Here is a 21,605-nt window from a genome sequence, read left to right as displayed (position 1 = left end):
CTCAAATATGTGATCAAGCTACCTCAAGCACATGGACCCTCTAGATCTGCAGTGTAACAAAGTATAACATTGCAATTGTTAATGCTCTTATAGGCATCGAGTCAATAGGTGTGTTGTGTTCCATGGCATTTCCTTTATTAAATGCTTCCTGGTTGTGGCACATTTTGAGACAGGAGGGTGTGGGAAAGCAGGTGGCATCTGAAAAATTTTGAATCCCTCATTTGTGACAGCGGTAATAGTTTAAAAGAGCCAGTGTAATCTTTGCAGACAGTATAATTTCGAGATTGCGAGGGAAGCCAGTTAAGAGCGTGGTCCCAACTCCACCTCAAAGCAAAGCAGAGTCCACTGGGACTAAAYAGTTTTCCTTTCATATGCAAAGGACCATAGAAAATGGTTGAGACCCTATGGCTAAAAATTAAAGGCCAGGCCAACAAAGGAAGCTTCATGGCTGGGGATTTCCACAGGCTGCCTAACCAGGAGGATTCTGTTGATGAAGTGCTCTTACTTCAGCTACAGGAATCATGCTTGCAGTCTGATCTGGCTTCAGGATTTCAATAACCTGATTTCTGCTGGAAAGACAACAAACAAAGCTTTAAACAGTTCAGGAGATGCTTGGGGTGTATTACAGGATAATTTCTTAATACAAGTGATAGACCAGCATAATAGTGTTCCTGGACCTTTTTGATTGCTTACCAATACAGATGAATTATKTAGAGAGGTCAAATTTGGCGGCAGCCCAGACTGCAATGATCATGCTCTTCTGGAAACTCATTTTGAGGGATATGGGCCAAGTGAAGACTGAAGCTGGGACTCTGAATGTTATGAGAGCAAACTTCCAGCTGTCTAAGGGACTGATATCTGGTACCCCCTGGAAAACTGCCCTTGGGTATACAGGAGCAAAACAGATTTAGGATAATAATTTTTAATAAGAACTAAGGATAATAATTTTTCATAGATTGGAAAGGCTCTTCATTCCAACAACAACAAAAAAAAAAAAAAATGGGGCAAGGAAGTCAGGAGACTAGCATGGGTCAGTAAGGACCTCCTGGTCAAACTAAAGCGTAAGAAGGGAATGCATAGGAACCAGGGACACATATCTTGGGAAGTATATAGGGATGCTGCTCATATATGTGGGGACAACTTCAGGAAAACTAGGAAATTAGGTGGAGCTGAATTTGGCAAGGAATAGGAGGATGAATAAGGGTTTCTTCAGGTCTTTAGACAGACAAGGACTAGTAAAGAAAATATATACACACACAACACRCACTGAAAAGTAAGACAGAAGGAATTAAAGATGATGGGCAGGGAGAAAGCTGCAGTGCTTAGCACTTTTTTTGCCTCAGCTTCAGTGGGAAACACTTCTCCCACATTTTTCAAGTCCCTCAACATCAAGGCAGGCAATGGTGGAATGAAGTTCCACCAATCGTAGATCAGGTTTGAGACCACCCAAGAAATCTGAACACATAAAAGTATATGGGACTTGATGACATGCATCCCATGGYCCTGAGGGAACTGGCTAATGGAGTAATCAAGCCACTCTCAAGTATATKTGAAAACGCATGGCAGCCTGCTGAAGTCCCCAGTTGCTGGAGAAAAGGGACTATTGCACCATTTTTGAAGAGGATAATATAGAGGACACTGGCAATTTCCCATCATATATCCTTAACCTCCTGTAGTTTTCAAAAGGTTACTCAAACCTGAAGTCTGAATGTTCTTAAGATGGCTTGAAGGGACTCYTGGTAACCTGAATGGAATTGAAACAATTACTTCCTTAACAAAAATATCAGTAAACATACTTTCATTTRGAATTGATTTTCAGATATCTTTTATATTTTCTTTATAAAAATAAGGCCCAGTCAGAATGGCATTATTTTGATACTTTTTTGGAAAGTGTGACTATATTTTTGACAAAACAAAACACAAAAGTCATGAAACTAGTACAGTAGAATGATTAGTCCATAGGGGAAAAAAGGGTTAGTARGTACTGGTTTACAAAATGGAGGACCAGAACCAGGGCACTATTGCTCCTCACTGAGACCTGGGAGAAGTAGTAGCTGAATTTTGTCGTATCTTTATGGAGAGTAGCTTCTTGCACCTCATTAAAATCGGAAGAGTGTATAGCCCTGGTAGAGTAATTAAAAAATACTTTACACTGATCAACATCACTTAAATGCTGTTCTTGTGACAGCTATTTTATGCTCTGCAGAGATACACTTGTAATTGGTTCCCTTGGTTTAGCACTGAATTTGTGTTTGTGATTACAGTTGCAGTAGGCTTTCCCAGTCCAAGTTTTCTTTGGTCCTCTCTTTGGTTGTAAATGTTTTGCTTGAATTACCAGAGAGAGGATWCATTTGTGTGCGGAATGCCCTTCCTATGCGGGGTTACTTTGTACAGGGTGACCTGCTCTGTCGAAAGTTAAGAATAGGAGTATGTGTGCGGTATGGAACAAAATTCAGTGAACTTGCTTACAATATGGGGTGTGACAAARTCAAGAACAGAAGCTGCACTGTCTGAATCCAAGTCCAAATTTAAGGCTTGAGGACACGCTTTCTGACTTTTTCTAAGACCAGTGACTCATATGAGGAATCCAAAAGCAGAAAATGCAAGATCTGTCATATTTCTGTATTCTGGTACTGGGAATCCAGTTTGCTGCACATTTCTGCATGCTGTAGCTCTCACTCATTTTAAAGACTAGACAGAGTCATTTCTGTTTCTCTCTGGGGAGAGGATGCTGCTCCATCTGAGCAGCGTGACCCGGTTGGACCTTGGCATRTTCAAGTGCATTTTTTGGATTTCTCCACTGAGAAGAGGATTAGCCCCTACAGCTTGAACMCTAAATAGAACTTAATTACCATTAATAATAGAATGTTTAAACCTAAAATGACAGTTTTTAAATGCTGTAGAATCACTGTTTCTTTTTAGCAAAAGACTATTATGCAGTGTTAATGGATTTTATAGTCTTAACATTTATTACACAATGCTGCAGTGGTACACATCAGTGGTGTTTTGTTCAGCTGGATTCCTTATAGTCCATAGGCCTGTTGCCATTGTTTCCCATAGAAACAAAACATAACAGTATAAATATGAATAGGAGAGGACATGATTACAGGAGTGACTCACATTAACTTACAACTTTAAAAAGGGAAATTTTGGAACATGTGGAGGTTCTCTTACAACAATCTGGTGCCAAACATGCAATTTCAATGAAGACAAACGTGTAAAACTTCTTGTCCAGAAGATGACTTCAAGTATATTCTGCTTCAYATGATTATTCAGACCTGATTGGAACAAAATAAAATAAAGTAAAATGAAATAAAAAAAAAAAAATACAAATCATTCACAGAAGAATCTAGTCCATTTACTATAGAAAACCAATGTGAAATCCTGTGCTGTCAGTGTATGAAATATATCTTACCTGGCTTGAACATGTTTTTAAATATAAATTAGGTCAGTATGAGAAATGATTCAGCCAAAAAGAATAAGCTTTTCCTATTTTTTAGAAGCACCTAATTATGTGATGAAGGTGTATAAAGTCATCACATTCTAAGGTGCAGAAAAGGCAAGTACAGTTATTAGAGAGGAAAGAATTCTGAACTAGAATTTTTTTTTTTACAAGTTTTAGCCTCATTCCACAAATCTTGAAGAGTCTCTTGTGAAAATTATGTTTCCCATGCTTTTATGGATTATAGAAATGACCACCCCAGGAAAAGAGAATAGTTGCCCCTGCCTAAATTAATTCAGTGTCCAAATTATGAGATATGCTGGAGCCTGTCAGTCTTTTCAGGCATTAAAACACTGATAATAACTTCAGATAGTGTTAAATACGCACTATTTTGCCAGGCATTCTCTCCAAAACATGTATCTCAAGCACGTTACATTTGAAGTTCACGTGCAGTAGGATCTATAATATCTTTGCAATCAGAATTAGGTGAATTTCTCTTACTTGTTTAATTATCCCAACAGGCAGTGAAAGGAGAGGAAAATAACTACTATCAGGGAGCTTTTATATTGGGCCTTTCTCATATATTTTGCAGCTCTTCGGGATGCTGGAAAACAGTCAATCAACAGTGATTGGAAGATAGAGCATTCTGGAACATTCAATATTGCTGGGACCACTGTGCATTATGTTCGGAGAGGTCTCTGGGAGAAAATATCAGCCAAAGGTCCCACAACATCACCTTTACATTTACTGGTATGACAGTTAGGTTTTTTTCRCCTGACTCCTACTGTAGAGCATGGTAACTAATATTTTTTCCAGACTCCTCAAGGTAATGAGGTCTATGTAAGATATACCTGCTTCTGTATTTATGTACATATCTACAAAAGTGGGAAGGGGTGGAGGGTTTAGAGGAGGAGGGGGGATAGAGGTCTGTCAGCCTGACTGTGGAAAAATTGGTTTAAATCCAAGAGCAATCTTTACATTGCTGAGGCAGGATTGAAGTCTCAGAAGTCATAGCACTCCTTCAAATGCTGTAAAAGGCTGATGTGCCAGCTGAGAAGAGAGATTCAAATTAATTTCAGGTGKTTTTAGTCCTGGCTGACTGTAGCACAGCATCATTGTTTCAGAATTGCAATCACCAAGTTTCCCATGAAAAAGTTGCATTTTGATGCATTTCAGTGTTGGGGAGCAAAAGTTTATAGCCACCAAAAGAGGGAGAAATTRTGAGGGAATACTTCACAATTAAAATTGTTTAAATTAAAGGAATTTTACTAATAATGCAAAATATTTTTCCCATAGGCTTTATGTGGATACTCTAATTTAAATTTCTTCTACCAAATCCATTAGGAGGGCTGAAGGGCAATAAAGCATCCTGTCATTGTATTGTGCTTTTCAAAATTATCTTGCAGTTTGGAGTTTGTCTTCCATAGTGCCTGTGTGTGTAGGAATGTTTTGCTTCCTTGTATCTTGCAGGTGCTCCTCTTCCATGACCAGAGCTATGGTTTACACTATGAGTACACAATCCCACTGGATCCTCTCCCTGAAAATCAGAGCTCTAAAGTACCAGAGCCCCTTTTTATGTGGACACATTCCACTTGGGAGGACTGTGATGCTGTATGTGGAGGAGGTAAAATAAAATAAAAATGTGCAAGCACACACATGTATCAAAAATGAATATGCACATATAGTATGCATATGTATACACAGTGCAAATATGTGTGTGCAATATGCATTTGTGTGTATAAACACTGTGTGTTTATATATATATTTAATATTCTGATGGTCAATGTTATGTGTTTAATATTGATATCCTCATTGTGGCTTGTAGGATTCCATACATGTGGACATACATCAGTCTCATGCTTTCTGACTGTATAAAAAAAAAACTGTGGTAACTCTAGGATAAGATTCAAATGAAACAAAAAAGTAGCAAAAGATGGTAATGAAGGAAAATAATCTAGACTAGCAAGCAAATTCAGGACACAGTTTCCAAGAAGAAATACAAGTGCAAGAGCTAGAACAAGAATAGAAAGTGCATTCCACCCTGTATTTGGAACTATTGAAGATAAATGATCTGTAAGAGACATTTCAAACCACAGAAAACTGAATCCCAGTCTCAGATCAAATAAGTACCATTAGTAACATGAGTTGAGGATGATCCAAAAACATAMGGAACAAATATTACAACAGCAGATATTAGTATACTGATGTGATATTTTTCCTATATTTATTAACCATAAAAATGTGATTTTGGAAGCACTAAATATTATTCTGAAAACAATATTGGAATATGAACAATATTGATATAACAAGTCTTTAGAAGTGTTCTCTAGGAGATGTTATTAAAAACAATTACAATGAAAAAAAACACTTCAGAGAGGTTTTTTAATGAATGCAGTATACAGTGATCTGTTCATAACTTGTGCAATTAGTCAGACTATGAACAATATATTGATTTTGGATACCTCTCTTTCATGCTTGCAGCCTTGACAGTCATAGTTGCTGTGATCAAATGTTCTGAAAACTGCTGTGCATCTTGAGATTGAATAGGAAAGCCTGGAAATGCTTTTCTTTTTCATAACAGCAGCATAAGGAACACAGTGTTCTAGTGCCTTTGACTCTGTGAACAGTCCTGGTGTCATGAAAGATTGCTGTAGTTTCCATAAACATGCTTTTCGTGGTTTGGTAAGAAAGCTTCTTCCCTAGAAGGTGTTTTGTGTGTGGTGCTAGTAGCATCCTCTGATTCTTAATGGTGCATTCCTATAGTTGAGAATTCACACTTTTTACAGTTTCCTGATTCTTTTTTAGAATAATTTTAATGCTACCACAATCTGTCATTATTGCCCCAAATATTTCTAAAGATTCCTATCATCTGCAGAAATTTTAAAATGCAGTATGTCATTAATTTATTTTACATTAAGGCTTAAATAAATATTTAAATGTTTTACTGTAATGTTTATCATTTTTTTCTGTTGTGACTGGCCTTCATTTTATGTTATCATCTAAAATAGTTGAGTTACTACAAAGTTCCATAAAAGATATTTTTCCTGCATACATTCTGAAATATTACAGAAAGATTTTTCTTACTTCAGACAAAGCTATTTTAACTCTTCTTTTAGTTTCTGGCCTAAATGTCAAACAATAATKAAATTAAAACACTGCAGTTTTTACCCTAACTATTTGTGATTAAAATTTGACATCAATATTTTGATTAATCCATATAAATAATTCAACAATTATCAATAGTTTGCTTAAATGCTCTGTGTGTCAGGATGAAACTATTGATGAAGCCATATGGTTTTGTATATTTGTATGTGGCACTGGTCTGCAGCCTCCAGTGTCRCAGAAAAGCTTTCTTTGCGTGGGAGAGAATATGAGTACACAGATGTATATGTAAGTGCAGAAAGAACTGTCAAACATTTCAGACGCTGTGATGTGATAGATTAGTTGCATGTGCTCTCACGTACACAAGCCCTGTGCAAAACGTCAGCTGTGGTCACGCACATAATGTGCATTTATAACTTAACTGCTCCATCCACAGGCTCATTTTTGACCTCTGGTGAATGTTCATGCTTAAGCCTGCCCTGCTCATGCACGCAGCCCCTCTGCCAGTAACCTTCCAGATAGTGTTTAAAAGTAACTCTAAGAATGAATGGTTATGAGCTTATTTTTCTACTAATTGAAATCCTGAATTCAAGGATTGCCAGTTTTCTAAAATTTAGGCTCTAGTCTAATTACAAGTTACTCCTTGTGGTCAGTATTACATTAAATTCTGGTTTCTAATCCTTCCATGKTCAAGACACACCAGGTTCCAGGGACACCCATCAGGACAAGGATTCTGTACAGAGTATGCAGTGTATTTCTGCAGCAATACCCAGTTTCCTGAATGGTTACCCTGCAGATCAGGTCATCTGGCCTCTTTAGTCCATGGGAAACAGTGCAGGCTCCCTGCTGATGGGTGCATGTGCTGATTCCCTTTGAGTGCCAGCCACAACTTGTCATTCCTTTCCTCATTTTAGGTAGTGATTAACAACTATACTTTCCTTTGTTATTTTCTGCAAGCTTTGCTCAGTGCTGGGRTTTCAGTGGTTGAGAAATACAATTATTTCAGTAAGACTAAGGGTTTGGCCTATAGCTAGTTGCAGGAGTATGACAGAAAAACTCTGTTGATGGTGGTGTGCAAAGACCAGATTAGAAACACACAATGTTCCCTACAAACGGTAGGATTTCTTTCAGGCTGCATGCTAGTTTTGAATTGCTGGCACTGGTTTTGCAGTCCTTTTAGCCAAACTGTATGAAATACCTGTATCTATGTCCTTCCTTTAACAAAGTTGTTTATTCCTGTTTTCCTCACATGCCTGCTTCTTTTRCTAGGTGAAAGAAAGACAACAGTCTCTTGCACAAAGATTATGAACAAGAATATCAGCCTTGTGGACAACAAGAAGTGCAAATATTTAACAAAACCTGAACCCCAGATCCGCAAGTGCAATGAGCAACCTTGCCAGACTAGGTAACAATGACTGGGTTTAATTATAATATCTAGATGTAAAAATCTTGTAGTGGACTCCTCCTGGCAATGGATGTGCAGTAAATGCATTCATCCAAAACCTTTCAATGCAAAATGTARGGAAAACAGAAACACTGGAAGCTGTTTCTCCTGAGTTTTAATGAGTCCTTATTAAGCATCATGCCTAAATCAATGCTTATTCAAGCRCTTCATTACTTTCCTCAGAAAGTGTTCTCACAGACTGATCTGTGCTGAAATACTGAAATTTAAGTGCTGTTTATGTAAAGACRTATGGGATTTAATCCCATGCTCCTAATGAATTACATATTTTAGTGGGTTTTTTTTCAATCAAGGCTTCATTTCTTTAAAGCTCTTGATAAATTCTGGGTACTCACCAGCTGGTGTCCCTGCAGCTGAGCTGGCAGCCTGCTCCTTGCACTGCTGACCAGGCCAGCACAGTTGTCCATTTCAGACTCTGCCATCCTGGTTCCATTTGGTAGTCAAGAATTATGACTTGAGGGGGTCCTCAAGAATTGTGTGGGCTTGTTTAAAGCAAATTAGAGCAAGTCCAAACATTTCAAGGGAGGGGAGATGAGCTAGCAAGAGCTGGCTAGCATCCCCAGGAGCAGGCACTGGTATCAGTCTACTGCAGTCTTCTGGAGGACAGGTAGATAGCATTTTTAAACAAAACAAATTAAATGTAAATACTGTTGAGGAAAGCATGTGAAGTGAACTAAAGACATAGCCTTCTTGGAAAGGGTGAAGTACTGAAAGTGATAAAATGCAAAGTAAGATACATTTTAAGTAAGACAAAACCACTGACATTCAGACTTTCCCAAACTAGAGCATTACCCTTTGGAGGGATTATTTATATTTCATTATATGCATGCTTGAGAAGACCTTTATTTTATTTTATTAACGTCACTGCTCACTTAATGGATATAAATGGAATAATCTGATCTTTTTTTGAGCCACTGTCTACCATAAATTTTCAACATTCTGTGTTTTTTTCCCGCTTATTAAGTGAAAATATTAAAATGTAGCTAATTGATACTCAGAGATGCTGTTCTAAGAAATGTAGAAAAGTTTAATGATCCTTAATGATCCAGCTTTTAATACATTGTAATGATCATTACAAAATATCATTAGCTTTCAACACCAACGTTACTTGCATAACTACTTATTTGCTACTGGCATTTGAAGAAATACCTTAAAATCTATTTTATTATCTTGACAGACTATGATTTGTAAATTATATATCTGGGCAGATAACAAAAAACCCTTACTTTAATGTTTTAGTTTCTTGCTACACATGCATGACAGAAGGTTGAAACAAATTTATTAAATCTCAGTTTACTAAGAGCTCTCCTTGCAAACTAAGTTTCCTTGAACACACTTTTGTACCATATCAGGGACAGAACTGTTTGATTTTTAAAGGCACATGGCCACAGTCTGGTTCTACAGAACATCTGGGGAAAATTAGGTTCTAGAACGATTACTCTCCAGGTATGTGGACTCTGCCAGACTGCATGAGCTTTCCTTGCTGTTGTGATTTAAACCATGCACCCTGAGTTAGACCTGACCCTGAAGAACACAATTTATGGGCTTTTATGCTTTCTCCAGAGCAATGAGTCCTTCACACTTGAGTAATTCTCTTGACACAACATTTTCAAGGAATTCTAGGCTTTAYATGTGTGGCATACTTGACATAGATAGACATCCAGAGAATAACAGGCAAGCTGATCAGGGATCTGTCAACTTTAAAATGTAAATWCATTTTGGAAATTTTCCAATTGGAACTACAATTAGAGGAAAGTACTTAAAAAACATAAGGATAATGGACTAGGGAAGGAAATTACATGTATGTTAATACCATCTTTAATCTCATACACATTAGATTATAAACTCCATTAGCAAAACGACAGTAAAAGGAGGCTGAAAATATGCAAGTGTGTCTTAGGTGTATACACTGTTGAGCAAGAGAGCAAGATAATGTGATGATATTTTTCCCTTCCTGATTTCCTATTACTACATTGCCTGTGTTTCTTTGCAGATGGATGATGACAGAATGGACACCGTGTTCAAGGACATGTGGAAAAGGAACCCAGAACAGACAAGTAGCCTGCACCCAGCAGCTCAGAAATGGGACCTTGATCAGAGCGAGGGAGAGGGATTGTCTGGGGCCAAAACCTGCTTCAGCACAGCGCTGTGAAGGCCAGGACTGCATGACTGTGTGGGAGGCGGGAGTCTGGTCAGAGGTRCTGCATTTATTTATACAAATACTCTATAGTCATTATTTGTGCCTTAGTATTTTCTGGAAATTAGGTTTTTTTCAGCATCAAGTGGCGTAGCTCAGCCTAATGATTTTCCTGGTCCTCATGCAATGATTTGGCAAAGGGTTCAGGGACTAGGAAAACCACCTGTGTAGAGCTACTACATTTTACCTAGTTAATGTTGTGGAACAGTTTCTTCTGGCCAGTTCTCAAGCACGTATAATCAAGTATGTCTTGACTGTAGTAGTGCGTAACTAGGGGCAAATAGAATTAAGGGAACACTTATCRGCTACAAGACCTGGGGTTCAGAGTGGGAACATCTGGGATGTGCTTTTGTACCAAGGACTGTTGATCCGTGAGTAGATGGTTGATTCCATCCTGCTTCAGAGACTTTGAGGGGATCTGCAGGCAAAGACCTTTTCTTCCTCTTTCTTCTCTACTCTTCTAAAGCAACAGCAATAGGCAAATGGGCTTGTAAATAACACAATTTCACATATGTTGCATCTGGAAGGTTTGCTGTAACGGGTAATTATTGTTCAAAAAGCTTATTAATTGAAGATCTTTAAATATGCTTGTCCATTTGGCTTTCTTCAACTTTGGTTTCTTCTAAAATTAACTGACCATGGCAGAAGAAAGTGGTGTTCTCACTGCTATCTGGAGAAGATGAAGGGGTTGTTTGAAACTTCTCCCTTCATTGGTGGAGTAAAGGCAATTCTAGTTGCCTCTCATACTAGAAGTTGTGCTGTGGATGCCTCTGTGATCAAAATATGAAGAGCAGCTTCTGTTGGTGAAATCCTTTCTTTGGACTGCTCTACTCAGCAGAACCATTTGTTCCCCAAGCAAGAAAGAGCTAACAAATAGGGAATGTTTTCAAAGATGAAAAGCAGATGCTAAGGTAGAGATAGGAGGTGTAAATACCACCAGTTTTTGGCATGGTACACAGTTTTATAACATGAGGGCTGGTTATGGGAATGGATGCCATTTACAGAAGTGAGAAAAAGAAATACATGGATTACTTGGTGTGTTTGGTCTACTTCAGAGATGARAAATGAGTGAAAATGTTTTTTTGGGAAGCAATAAATATTTTTTGAAGAGTGAGGTAGTTCCCATGACCATTTCTACCATCACCATTATGTAGGAAGCTAGCCATTGCTGCTTCCTGCAGTTATAATCAGCTTGGCAAAGAAGAGTTTTGAACTGCAAGCAGTGGGATGATCAAAAGCAGTGATAATGTTTTGAGAAGGAAATGGCATCATTTTTGGCAGTGTAAGTGGGAACAGTGGAAAAAAAACATAGATTAGGACCTACTGAGCAACTTGAAGAAAGTTTTCACATGCTGTCTATATAGTGAGTTTGAATTTTCAAGTTCAGTCTGGAATCTTGAATAGTTTTAGAGTATTTGCTTTTCCATTCTTCGTTTTTTTTTCCCTCTCCCAAAAAACTCCTGTTGGACACTAAAAGTTGCTAAAAGAACTTTTCTGAAGTTGCTTCATATATTATTCCTATGAACATTATTTTGATGTTCTTGCATTGTATTTCCTTTCATTCAAAGAAGAAAGGTTGCCATACATTTCTAGTATATTTTGCATTCATTTAATCATAACTTTTCATGTATTTTCTTATTCAAAAGCCTGTTTTTCCCTCAAGCAAATAAACTTTGATCTAATTTTAGCTAAAATGGATCAATTATCATTCTGTCCCATAAGGAATTTTTGTTCATTTTTTTTTGTTTTTTAATAAATCTGTTATTGATGCAATTGAAGATTAGAAGTCAGGAGATTGCTGGAACTCTGAAATATTTATGTTGGCCTGGCAGGAGTCATTAAAAGGGGTTGAAATGGGGTAACTGAATTTTGTAGAAATCTGAAAAACATTTTGTTTTCAACAGTGCTCTGTAAAGTGTGGTAAGGGAGTACGGCATCGGACTGTGAGGTGCACCAATCCWCGCAAGAAATGTGTTTTGTCCACAAGACCTAAAGAAGCAGAGGATTGTGAGGACTATTCCAAATGCTACGTCTGGAGAATGGGAGACTGGTCTAAGGTGAGTAATCCATACTAGKGCCTCCCAGCATAAAACATTTTGCTAGTTGATTTCTTAAAAATAATTACTCTTATCAAAAGTATCCCAGCTGAGATAACAATGAGACTATAAACAAAAAAAAACCCAACCCTCACCTGGCAGTCACAGTGATACTACAGTATAAATAAAAATCAGGAATATGAAGTAAGTGTGAAATAATTCTTCRGTATAATGCAAATCTGTATAAATTTACTGTTGTTAGTAGGCAGGCAAGCAACTTCAGAAACTGCAGCTGACTCCAGCCCTACATATTTCATTAATTTGTGTTTGCACATTTTATTTGTGTTTCCAWTAAAGTGCACCCTACAGCCTTATACAGAGGCACCTTTAGCCTATTAAATTTTTATATAAACCACRTAGCATCTAGGAAGCATCTGTTACTGTTCTGTTATTATTCTTTYATTATTACAGTCAACATAATGTCATTGCATTATTTCCTTGGCATATGGATTTTTGTTTTAGTGAGGTGGATAAGCACAGACCAAACAGTAACAAATTATATTTGTTAGATCTGTGACTGATCTTGAATGAAAACATGCTGAAATTCCACAATTGAACCTTGTCAAGGTTTTCTCTTGCTGTATCACAGACCACACTTTAGCAGAAAGATTGTAATCTCTTTTTATTTCCTTGCTTCTCTTCATAACTTTGCACATAACACTTTTACTTTCAGCACCTAATATTATTGCAACATTTTGTTTTAAACTTGCTTGAATGGAGAAGTATTTAATGTATTTTTAGTTGTCTTTCATGTGATGTAGGAGCTGGAAACAAGGACTAAAGCCAGCAGTGTATGACTAGCCAGCCTTCCAAGAATTAGCTGCAAGTACTCTGTGAGTAACTAGCTACTTCAAAAGCTCATAGTAGAACCATTAATTTTTTAAACAACAGAAGGAACTAACTTCCAGTAGCAATATTACTTTTACAAAAATATATGTTTGGCAATAAAGTTTAGTATTTCCATTTCTCTGCCACATAACTGCAGTGTTAAACCTGCATCATTTAATATTAGCACCAGTAGGAAGTAAACTGTGGTGAAAATGACCATCTGCTTTCTTAATTGAAGCAGTCATTCAAACTGGGGTTGCTGAGKCTGTGTGGGGATGTTCAGACAGTTACACTGTGTTCCCAGTGCCCTCTGGAGAGAAGAACTTTATTCTCTAATTCAGTAATTTTCACGAATCCCTGTCATAGATGAGTGTACAAAAACTTACATCTTCCTCTTTAAAATTTTGACAATCTTGTATTTTCTGGTCTCCTCCTGTAGCCAAAGTTGTAACATGCTCTCCTAAATTGTACTTTGAACTTCAAAATTAGGACATGAGGCATTATGGAATTGGCAATTATCCTTTCAACAGTTAACACACAGTCTGTGACTTGTGCAGCAAAGATTTTCCAAGATTAAAAAAAAATAGATATTCTAATTTCTCTACAGAGAAATTGTAAAAAATAGATACTCTAATTTCTCTACAGAGACACAAATTCAATTTAAAATATACTTTGATTTTCATTTCTTTTGTCTGTTACTCTTCTGTTCCATTGAAGGAGTACATAGCAACTTGAAGTCATGGTGTACATGTTAATATGTCTTCAATGGTGGAAACAAATGGAAAGCTCAGATAAATGTTAATCTTTGCTCACTGTTTGTTTCTAACTCAAAGGTTCAGTGCAGCCTTCTATGTTCACTGTTTTTACTCTTTAGGATTGTCCTTGACATTGACAGAAGTTTGTTCCTTTGAGCAGAGCCAAGTTCTCCCTAGCTGATGCCAAGACTGGACTTGAAAAATTTAAATGACGCTTCTCACACATTGAAACAAGAGGCTTATTGTGATCTTTACTCATTTCACTGTTTCCCTTGAACTCCTAAGACCTAATTTTAAGTAGTGTTTGCATTGCACTATTACTGAAAAGATAACACAATTAATATTTATGGAGTGCCGTGATTAAGTTAATTTTTTATTGGTCTTTATTAATTTCTTTATGGGCACATAGAGATCAAATAGTTTTTGAGATCTGTGTTTTAACAGTACCCAGGTCAAAGAAAATTTGACCACAATTCCAAGCTTCAATAGATCAATAAACAGAGTAATCCTTCTAAAACTCATTTTAAAAGAATTCTGTACAACCTGGCCTGTGTGCAGCATTTAACTCTRTAATGCATTTAAGTCAGCACAAGTGACTCCGTACACTAAACATCAGTGTTCTTAGCATCACTTGGGCTCTTTGCCCACTTTGTGAGGAGTATGAGTATGATGAGAAAGGAAAGAATCAAAGCTCAAACTGAGCTTCTGGAGCCATTGTCTAGCAATAGTACTAAAGATACTGTATTTTCCCAGCGAATGACATCCATGGAATATCCTGCCTAACAATTTGAGAGTTAACTTSAAATGAGGAATGCTCACAGATCATAACTATTCTAGCACCAGCTAGGGCAAGGTGTTGTTAGCACCAGTGTCCCTTGCTAAGCTGTCCRCTGGCTACCCATTTCAAAGTCATACGGGGACAATATCATGCTCAGAGGCATTCATCAGCTATATATAAACACACAGGCCAAGGAGGGTGAAATCAAATGCACATGAACTGCATGTTTACACATCTGCACAGCTTGCTAAAGAACACATAATTGTAGAAGTCATTCTTCAACAAATACTTGCGTTTCAGCAGCATTGGGGTCTCAAGAGCATGTCTAGAGTACTTTATGTAGGCAACTGAGTATATTTTTTCCTGCTGGTATCTAGACTCTTCAGACCATTGTCAGAATAAATGAAGCATGAGAAGCAGGATGAATTTTGGAACAGAGAATAATTTGGAAAGAGGGTATTGAAAAATAGTAGTTAAAAACTTAAGTCTGGTATGGTATTATACTAGAAACTTTTGATAGTATTTAGCAAGGGTGAAATAGGATCAAAAGAAAACAAAGTAGAGTTTAGGAGCAACCATTTTTAAGATGTAAAGGTATATATATATAGTATGCATGTACAGCAGCCCAGAGAAGATAATGGGGCAGAAGTTGTAAAAGATTGGGAAAAGAATCGATTCTGTAGAAACTAAAGATGGAGCAGCAGCAGAATTTCTAAATGGTGTTTATATGTTAGACCAGAGGTGCTGAAGAGCCAGATCCAAAGTCKGGGATAGTGGTCCCAATGGTGGAGATGCTATTCACTTTGTCTACACCTGAAGAAGCACGAACATGAAGCAAACGTTAATCTTGTTAATCTCTTTTTTTTTTTTTTTCCTCACTGAATCTGAAAGGACATCTGAAGCAACTGTTTATACAGCAATGAATCCCAGAATTCGTGGCCTTTTCCAAATTACTTTTTTCAGGCAGTACATAAGTACATGCAGTGCTCCCTATGAAGTATGTGTGTGTGTGTGTGYGTGTGTGTGTGTAGTCTCCAGCAGTTGTGGGGAGACAGAGCCACAGAGAGATCTGCTAAATGACTGGTACAGAAAGCAGATATAAGTGATAAGGATGGTTTCTCTTCTGCCCCAATCAAAACTTGTGACAATGGAGAGAAGGAAAAAACCCACAAGGTTTTTTTGACAGCTATTCAAGAGCATGGGACATTCAACCTTTAAATTGTGTGCTAAAATATTTAAACAGCCTCTAAATTTCCACAGCGAACCAACTCAACTGATTTAATCTTCTTAATTAAAAAAAGGAAAAAAAAAAAGGTAATAATAATGTTACGGTTTTACTGACAAAGGAATTAGCCTTCGTTTTATTTCTTGCATCCCCATCCAAAACTGTTACGCTCTTAGATTCTTGTAATGGAATAGCACTGGCCTTGAGTCAAAATATAACMCATCAATAGATTTATGGACAAAGAAATTACATGACATGAAATAAYAGAGGTTTAAATAACACTGTCATCAGGTCAATAGCTTTCATATTGACTTAAATATAGTTAATTTGCAACAAATGAACTATGTTTCATAAATGAAGCCTGGGCAAATAATACGGAAGATGTGAGCTTTTTTGTACATTTCTAACCAGTCCAATAATATTAATAATATTAACATTTTTTGTTTCAGATAAAGGTTTTTTTTTAGTATCAATATACTGTAGTATTTTGTCTGGAATATACTGTAGTATTTTGTCTGGAATAAACATGTCATGTTAGTTTTTAGAAAAACAGAACAAAACCACCCTTAATAATAGAAGAAACCACTAGTAATACTTTTATTTCCACTAGTAATACTGGAAAGGATTATAAAAGTAGGTATCACCCATTTTGCACACACTGAAAAAAGCACAGAAATGGCAAATTCTAGTCTCTGTATCACACTTAGATCTACTGAATGTCTTCTTGGTTTGCTGCTACAAAAATTTTTAGGGTAACAAAATTTTGGGGAATACCAAGTGGGAATCAAAAGGTAATTATGAGTGTTGTGTTGTCTCTCAAGCTGTATTATCTTTAAGTGGGCTTGTATCAGAAAATAATTAAGTTTGTGGTACATCTTAAAAGTTCCCATCAGGACTGAACCTTCCTAGGCCTCAGAAAAACAAAGCACAGAAAAGCAAGAGCGAAAGAAGCTACTCTTGCAGTTCTTACAGAAGACCTCTTACAGCTCCTGCTGAAAGATGCTGACAAATGATATGGTAATGAGATAACTATGTAATCAAATAAATAATGAAAAGGAAAATAAAGAAAAAAATAATCTGATAAGTACTCTACTTTTCCCTATGAGAGGGTTTTAAGCAGAAGTTACCACTGACACTGGAAGAAAGGTATTGATGAATTCAGCAGTTGTACCAAATTGTTTTGAGCTCTTACMATTTTAAAATGTGGTTTCTACGAAGTGTGTTGAGGTGTTTTCTAGAGACACAAATCATTAGTGAAAAGATTGACTTCTAAGTCTCCTTCATAAACCTGAACTGTTAGATGAAGCCTAGCAAATTCCAATAGAGAAGGAGAACTGAAATATACTTGAACAAACTAGGGTTTTCTTACTCCTGGTTGTAGAAGTAAAATGATAAAAATGCTGCTGAAATAGATAATTGATAACATTATAAATAAATTTCATTTTCTTCTACTTTCGCTCAGCTATATTTCAGAACTAAATATTGTTAATATTCATATGCAGTCATTGACTTTGCACCTTTAGGCAGCTCTGCAAATTTTCTACRTGCTCCTTCTTGCCAAATGTTTGTGGTTCTACCTGGAACTGTTGCTACAAACAAGGCAGTGGCGCTGCAGTTTCCTGCATCAGCTTTTGGCACTCTTTGAAATTGACAGGTATGATTGACTGGGTATAGTGATCCCTTGGAAAGCAGGGCGAAGAGACAAGTTCACACCTAGCAGGGAGATGAAAATACTTAAAAAATACAAGAAATAACTGAATCTTGAAAACTTCTTTTGAAATAATCGTTTCAGAGGCTATCTTGAGCACTATGAAATTATAGAGTTTTCAGTTTTCAAAGCTGTGAGGAGAGAGCATAACAGAACTGCCACCCTGGACTTTGGATTGTTTAGAAGACTGATTGACTGAGTTGCTTGGGAGGCAGTCCTAAATGGCAAAGGAATCCAGGAAGGCTAGACATTGTTCAAGAGAGAAATCTTAAARGTGCAAGAGTGGTCTGTCCCCCCTGGTCTTGTTTAAACAGAGAGCTTTGGCTGTAACTTGGGGGAGGAGAAGAAGAGTTTATGACCTTAGAAAGAAGAGGCCGGCAACTCAGGAGCACTAAAGGWTGTTGTGAGGTTATGCAGGAAGAAAATTAGAAGGGCCAGCTAGAATTTGATCTKCTTGTTGCTATAAAAGACAACAAAAAATGTTTCTATAAATATATGACTAACAAAAGAAGAAGGTCTGGAAAGTCTAAGGAGAATCTCCATCCTTTATTTGATGCACTGGGAAACATAGCAACAAAAGATGAGAAAATGCTAAGATGCTTCATACCTTCTTTGCCTCAATCTTTAATATTAAAGACTAGTTGTTCTGCAGGTACCCCACCCCCTGAGCTGAAAGACAGGGATGGGAAACAGAACCAAACCCCCATAAGGGAAAGGAAAAATGATCAATGATCTGCTCCATCACTTAGAAACAGACAAGTCTRTGAGGGTGTATGGGATCCACATAAGGGTACTGCAGAAGGAGGATTCAGGGAAGTACAGTCCTGTCAGCTTGACCTCAGTGCTGGGGAGGGTCAGGAGCAGATCATCCTGAGTGACATTACATGGCACGGAGAGAAGCCTGCCKGATCAGGCCCAGTCAGCATATAGGTTTATTAAAGGCAATTCCTGACTTGATCTCCTTCTAAGACAGGGTTATTCACCTACTGGATGAGGGAAAGGCTGTGGATGTTGTTTACCTGGGCTTTAGTAAAGCCTTTGAGACTGTGTCCCACAGCATTCTCCTGGAAAAGCTGGCAGCCCATGGCTTGGAMAGGGGCTCTCTCTGCTGAGGTAAGAGCTGTCTGGACGGCTGGTCGCAGAGAGGAGTGGTGGAGGAATGGAGTTACACCCAGCKGAAAGTCTTTCTCCAGAGGTGTTCCCTGGGGATTAGTGCAGGACCAGTCCTGTTTAACATCGTCATTGATGATCTGGACAGGGGGTTCAAGTGCACCCTCAGTAAGCTCTCAGACAGCTCAGGTTTCATGGGACAGTTGGCTTGCTGATGGTAGGAAGGCTGTGCAGAGGGATCCGGACATGCTGGGTGGATGGGCTGTGATAAGAGGTTCTGCAAGACCAAGGGGTGGATCCTGTATTTGGATCAACCCCAGGCAGCGCTACTCTGCTGGGGCAGAGTGGCTGGAAAACTGCCCAGTGGAAAAGGACCTGGGGGTGCTGGTCACCAGCAGCTGGACATGAGCCAGTTGTGCCCAGGTGGCCAAGAAGGCCAGTGGCATCCTGGCCTGGATTAGCAATAATGTGGCCAGCAGGACCAGGGCGGTGATTGTCCCCTGTACTTGGCACTGGGGAGGCTGTTCACTTTTGAGCCCCTCACCACAAGAAAGATGTTGGGATGCTGGAACGTGTCCAGAGAAGGGCAGTGGAGCTGGCGAAGGATCTAGAACACAAGTCCTGTGAGGGGAGGCTGAGGGAGCTGAGCATGTTTAACCTGGAGAAAAGGAAGTGCRGGGTAGATCTTCTCTCACTCTATGAGAGGAGGTTGTAGTGAGGTGGGAGCCAGTCTCCTCTCCCTGGTAGTTCATGATGGAATGAGAGGAAATGTCCTCGTGTTGAGCCGGCAGAGGCTTAGATTGGATAGGAGAAAAAGTTCCTCACTAAAAGGATTATCAAGCATTAGAACAGACTGCCTAGGGAAKTAGTGGAGTTACCATCCCTAGAGGTATTTAAAGACATGTAGTTGTGTTCCTGAGGGACATGGTTTAGTGATGGACTTGGCTGTGCTGAGGTAATGGTTTCACTTAATGATCTTAGAGCTCTTTTCCAGCTTAACTGGTGTGATGATTTTATTCTTGTATTTCAGCTAAATAAAAGTCCTAAGGGTTCAGTTTCCTTGTAAACTCATCGTTTTTTATATTTTGGGGTTTTAAATATCTTTCATAGCCATTTAGGTGAGTCACCCACTAGCACTTCAGATCTTCATTATTTAAAATCTGATAGATACAGTGACTGGAAGCAAAGTCCTTGTCAGAAATGAGCTCTTTAATTTGTTCAATCTGCTGGAAAACCTTGAAAGTGCTACATAGTGTGCTGATATTTAAAGGTCAGTGCTTAATTCTGTATCGCACAAAACTGCTTTTTGACATTTGTTTCTTTGATTTATGAAAAGTAAATAGATAAAATAGAAATTTTTAAAGGAAAGGATTTTCTTGGACATTTCATTTTGCCTCCTGTGAAATTTCCATGATGTCCTTAGTGASTTCTATGACCTGTCTTTTCATTAGAAATACCATAATCCTTTAATTACTTCTTTGTGCAGCTGAGCTATGCTTTTCCCTGCAAGGTTTTCTACCCAGCATCAGGCTAGCAGTGAATAGTATGCTAATATGATTATATACTCAAACGCTAATATTTCAAATTAATTAAGGATTCATTTTCATTAGTCCAGAATATCACACTCAACTAATTTAATCAGCAAGATAAAGGTAATTATGTAATGAAATCTTTTTCCAGATTCTTGCTTGGATGTGTGATAGTTATAATGAATAGAAGGTCATCTCCTGCCAAAATACCATTCAGTGGTATCTCAGTTATAAAAGTTTGAAATATAATGTCTTGTTCATTGCTAACCACTGGTGACAATAATATATCCGTGTGCGAGTCAGCACAGGCAGGCATCCGGAGCAACCACAAATCCACAGCTAAACTTTATTTCTATTTCCTTGCTAACAGGGAATTCCTGTAGCAGCACCCAGGCAGAGGTGCACAAACATGTCTAAAATTTGTAAAACACACCAGTGTTATAATGTGAAATGCTAATTAGCAGTGTGTCTAAAGTTCTAAATGAGAATAAACTATTCCAGGTGGAAGTATACTTAAATTGTCTTAAAAGTGTTTTTGTATTAAATATAGTTCTATAGAAAGGATAAATGCAAAATTGTAAATGGTGTGTAAGTACATCTGGAGCATATAGAGAAACTTGGCTTTCWAGATCTGTTGTGGTATTACAGGATTTGTCCCTGCTTTGATATAGGTCTTTAATGATGAGAGAAAAATGCTGATACCTTCCATGATATTGGGGAGATATGGGAGGCTATAATAGTTTCAGGTTTTTTATGGATTTGGACTCCGGCCTGTCTTTCCGCTAACAAAACAAACTAGCATCACTGGGATAATCCAGGTTTTTAAACAGTGAAGCAGATGATTGTGTTTCATTAATTCATCCAAGAAAGAAACTAGGCAAATGAACCTATGTTACACCTGGGGATGAAGAGTTTTCTTCTTCCAGGCTGAGTTCAGAGACCCCAGACAGATTCAAGCCTATCAAACTGCACTATTGATTCAGGGTAGGTAGGTTATGATATTTTGAATAGATGCCTATATRCTGGTCTAGAAAAAGTAAATTTTCTTTTGTATTCAGCTCATGAACTTGCAGTTGCTTCTTGTCTCAATACCAAAGGGGGCTTTGCCTCCTCTGCCAAAAAACCAAATTCTTCTGCATGGGACCTTAAAAAAGATTCAGAAAATAATAATAAAAGAAAAAGAAAGGTCTGGATTCTTGAGATGAGGTGATGGGGGTTTCCTCTACAGGAGCCCTGTCTTCAGTTTTTTGAGAGAACTGGAGTTCTGTCTGTCTTAATTTAAAATCTTACTTCTTTTAAACAATTATGCAGTACAAATTCTCAAACAAGAAAGAAGAGCTAGAAGGAAAAAATGGAGAGGGGGACAGAAGAAG

The 21,605-nt window shown here is 37.9% G+C and overlaps 1 protein-coding gene across 1 annotated transcript in view; it reads left to right on the top strand.

Moving 5' to 3' along the window:
* Positions 1-21,605, top strand: part of ADAMTS19 (ADAM metallopeptidase with thrombospondin type 1 motif 19) — a 118,687-nt gene that overhangs the window by 88,124 nt on the left and 8,958 nt on the right. The window contains exons 17-21 of the mRNA XM_057385142.1: positions 4,035-4,192; positions 4,913-5,066; positions 7,814-7,949; positions 10,000-10,204; positions 12,108-12,260. Coding sequence (XP_057241125.1) covers positions 4,035-4,192; positions 4,913-5,066; positions 7,814-7,949; positions 10,000-10,204; positions 12,108-12,260 — 806 coding nt within the window. The remainder of the gene's footprint in view (positions 1-4,034; positions 4,193-4,912; positions 5,067-7,813; positions 7,950-9,999; positions 10,205-12,107; positions 12,261-21,605) is intronic.

The sequence above is a fragment of the Malurus melanocephalus genome, unplaced genomic scaffold (genome assembly GCF_030028575.1).
Source record: "Malurus melanocephalus ecotype Western Australia unplaced genomic scaffold, MMel_1.1 scaffold_15, whole genome shotgun sequence".
NCBI classification, from domain to species: domain Eukaryota; kingdom Metazoa; phylum Chordata; class Aves; order Passeriformes; family Maluridae; genus Malurus; species Malurus melanocephalus.
Note: the sequence above shows the minus strand (reverse complement) of the source record. Positions and strands in the feature narration are given on the sequence as shown.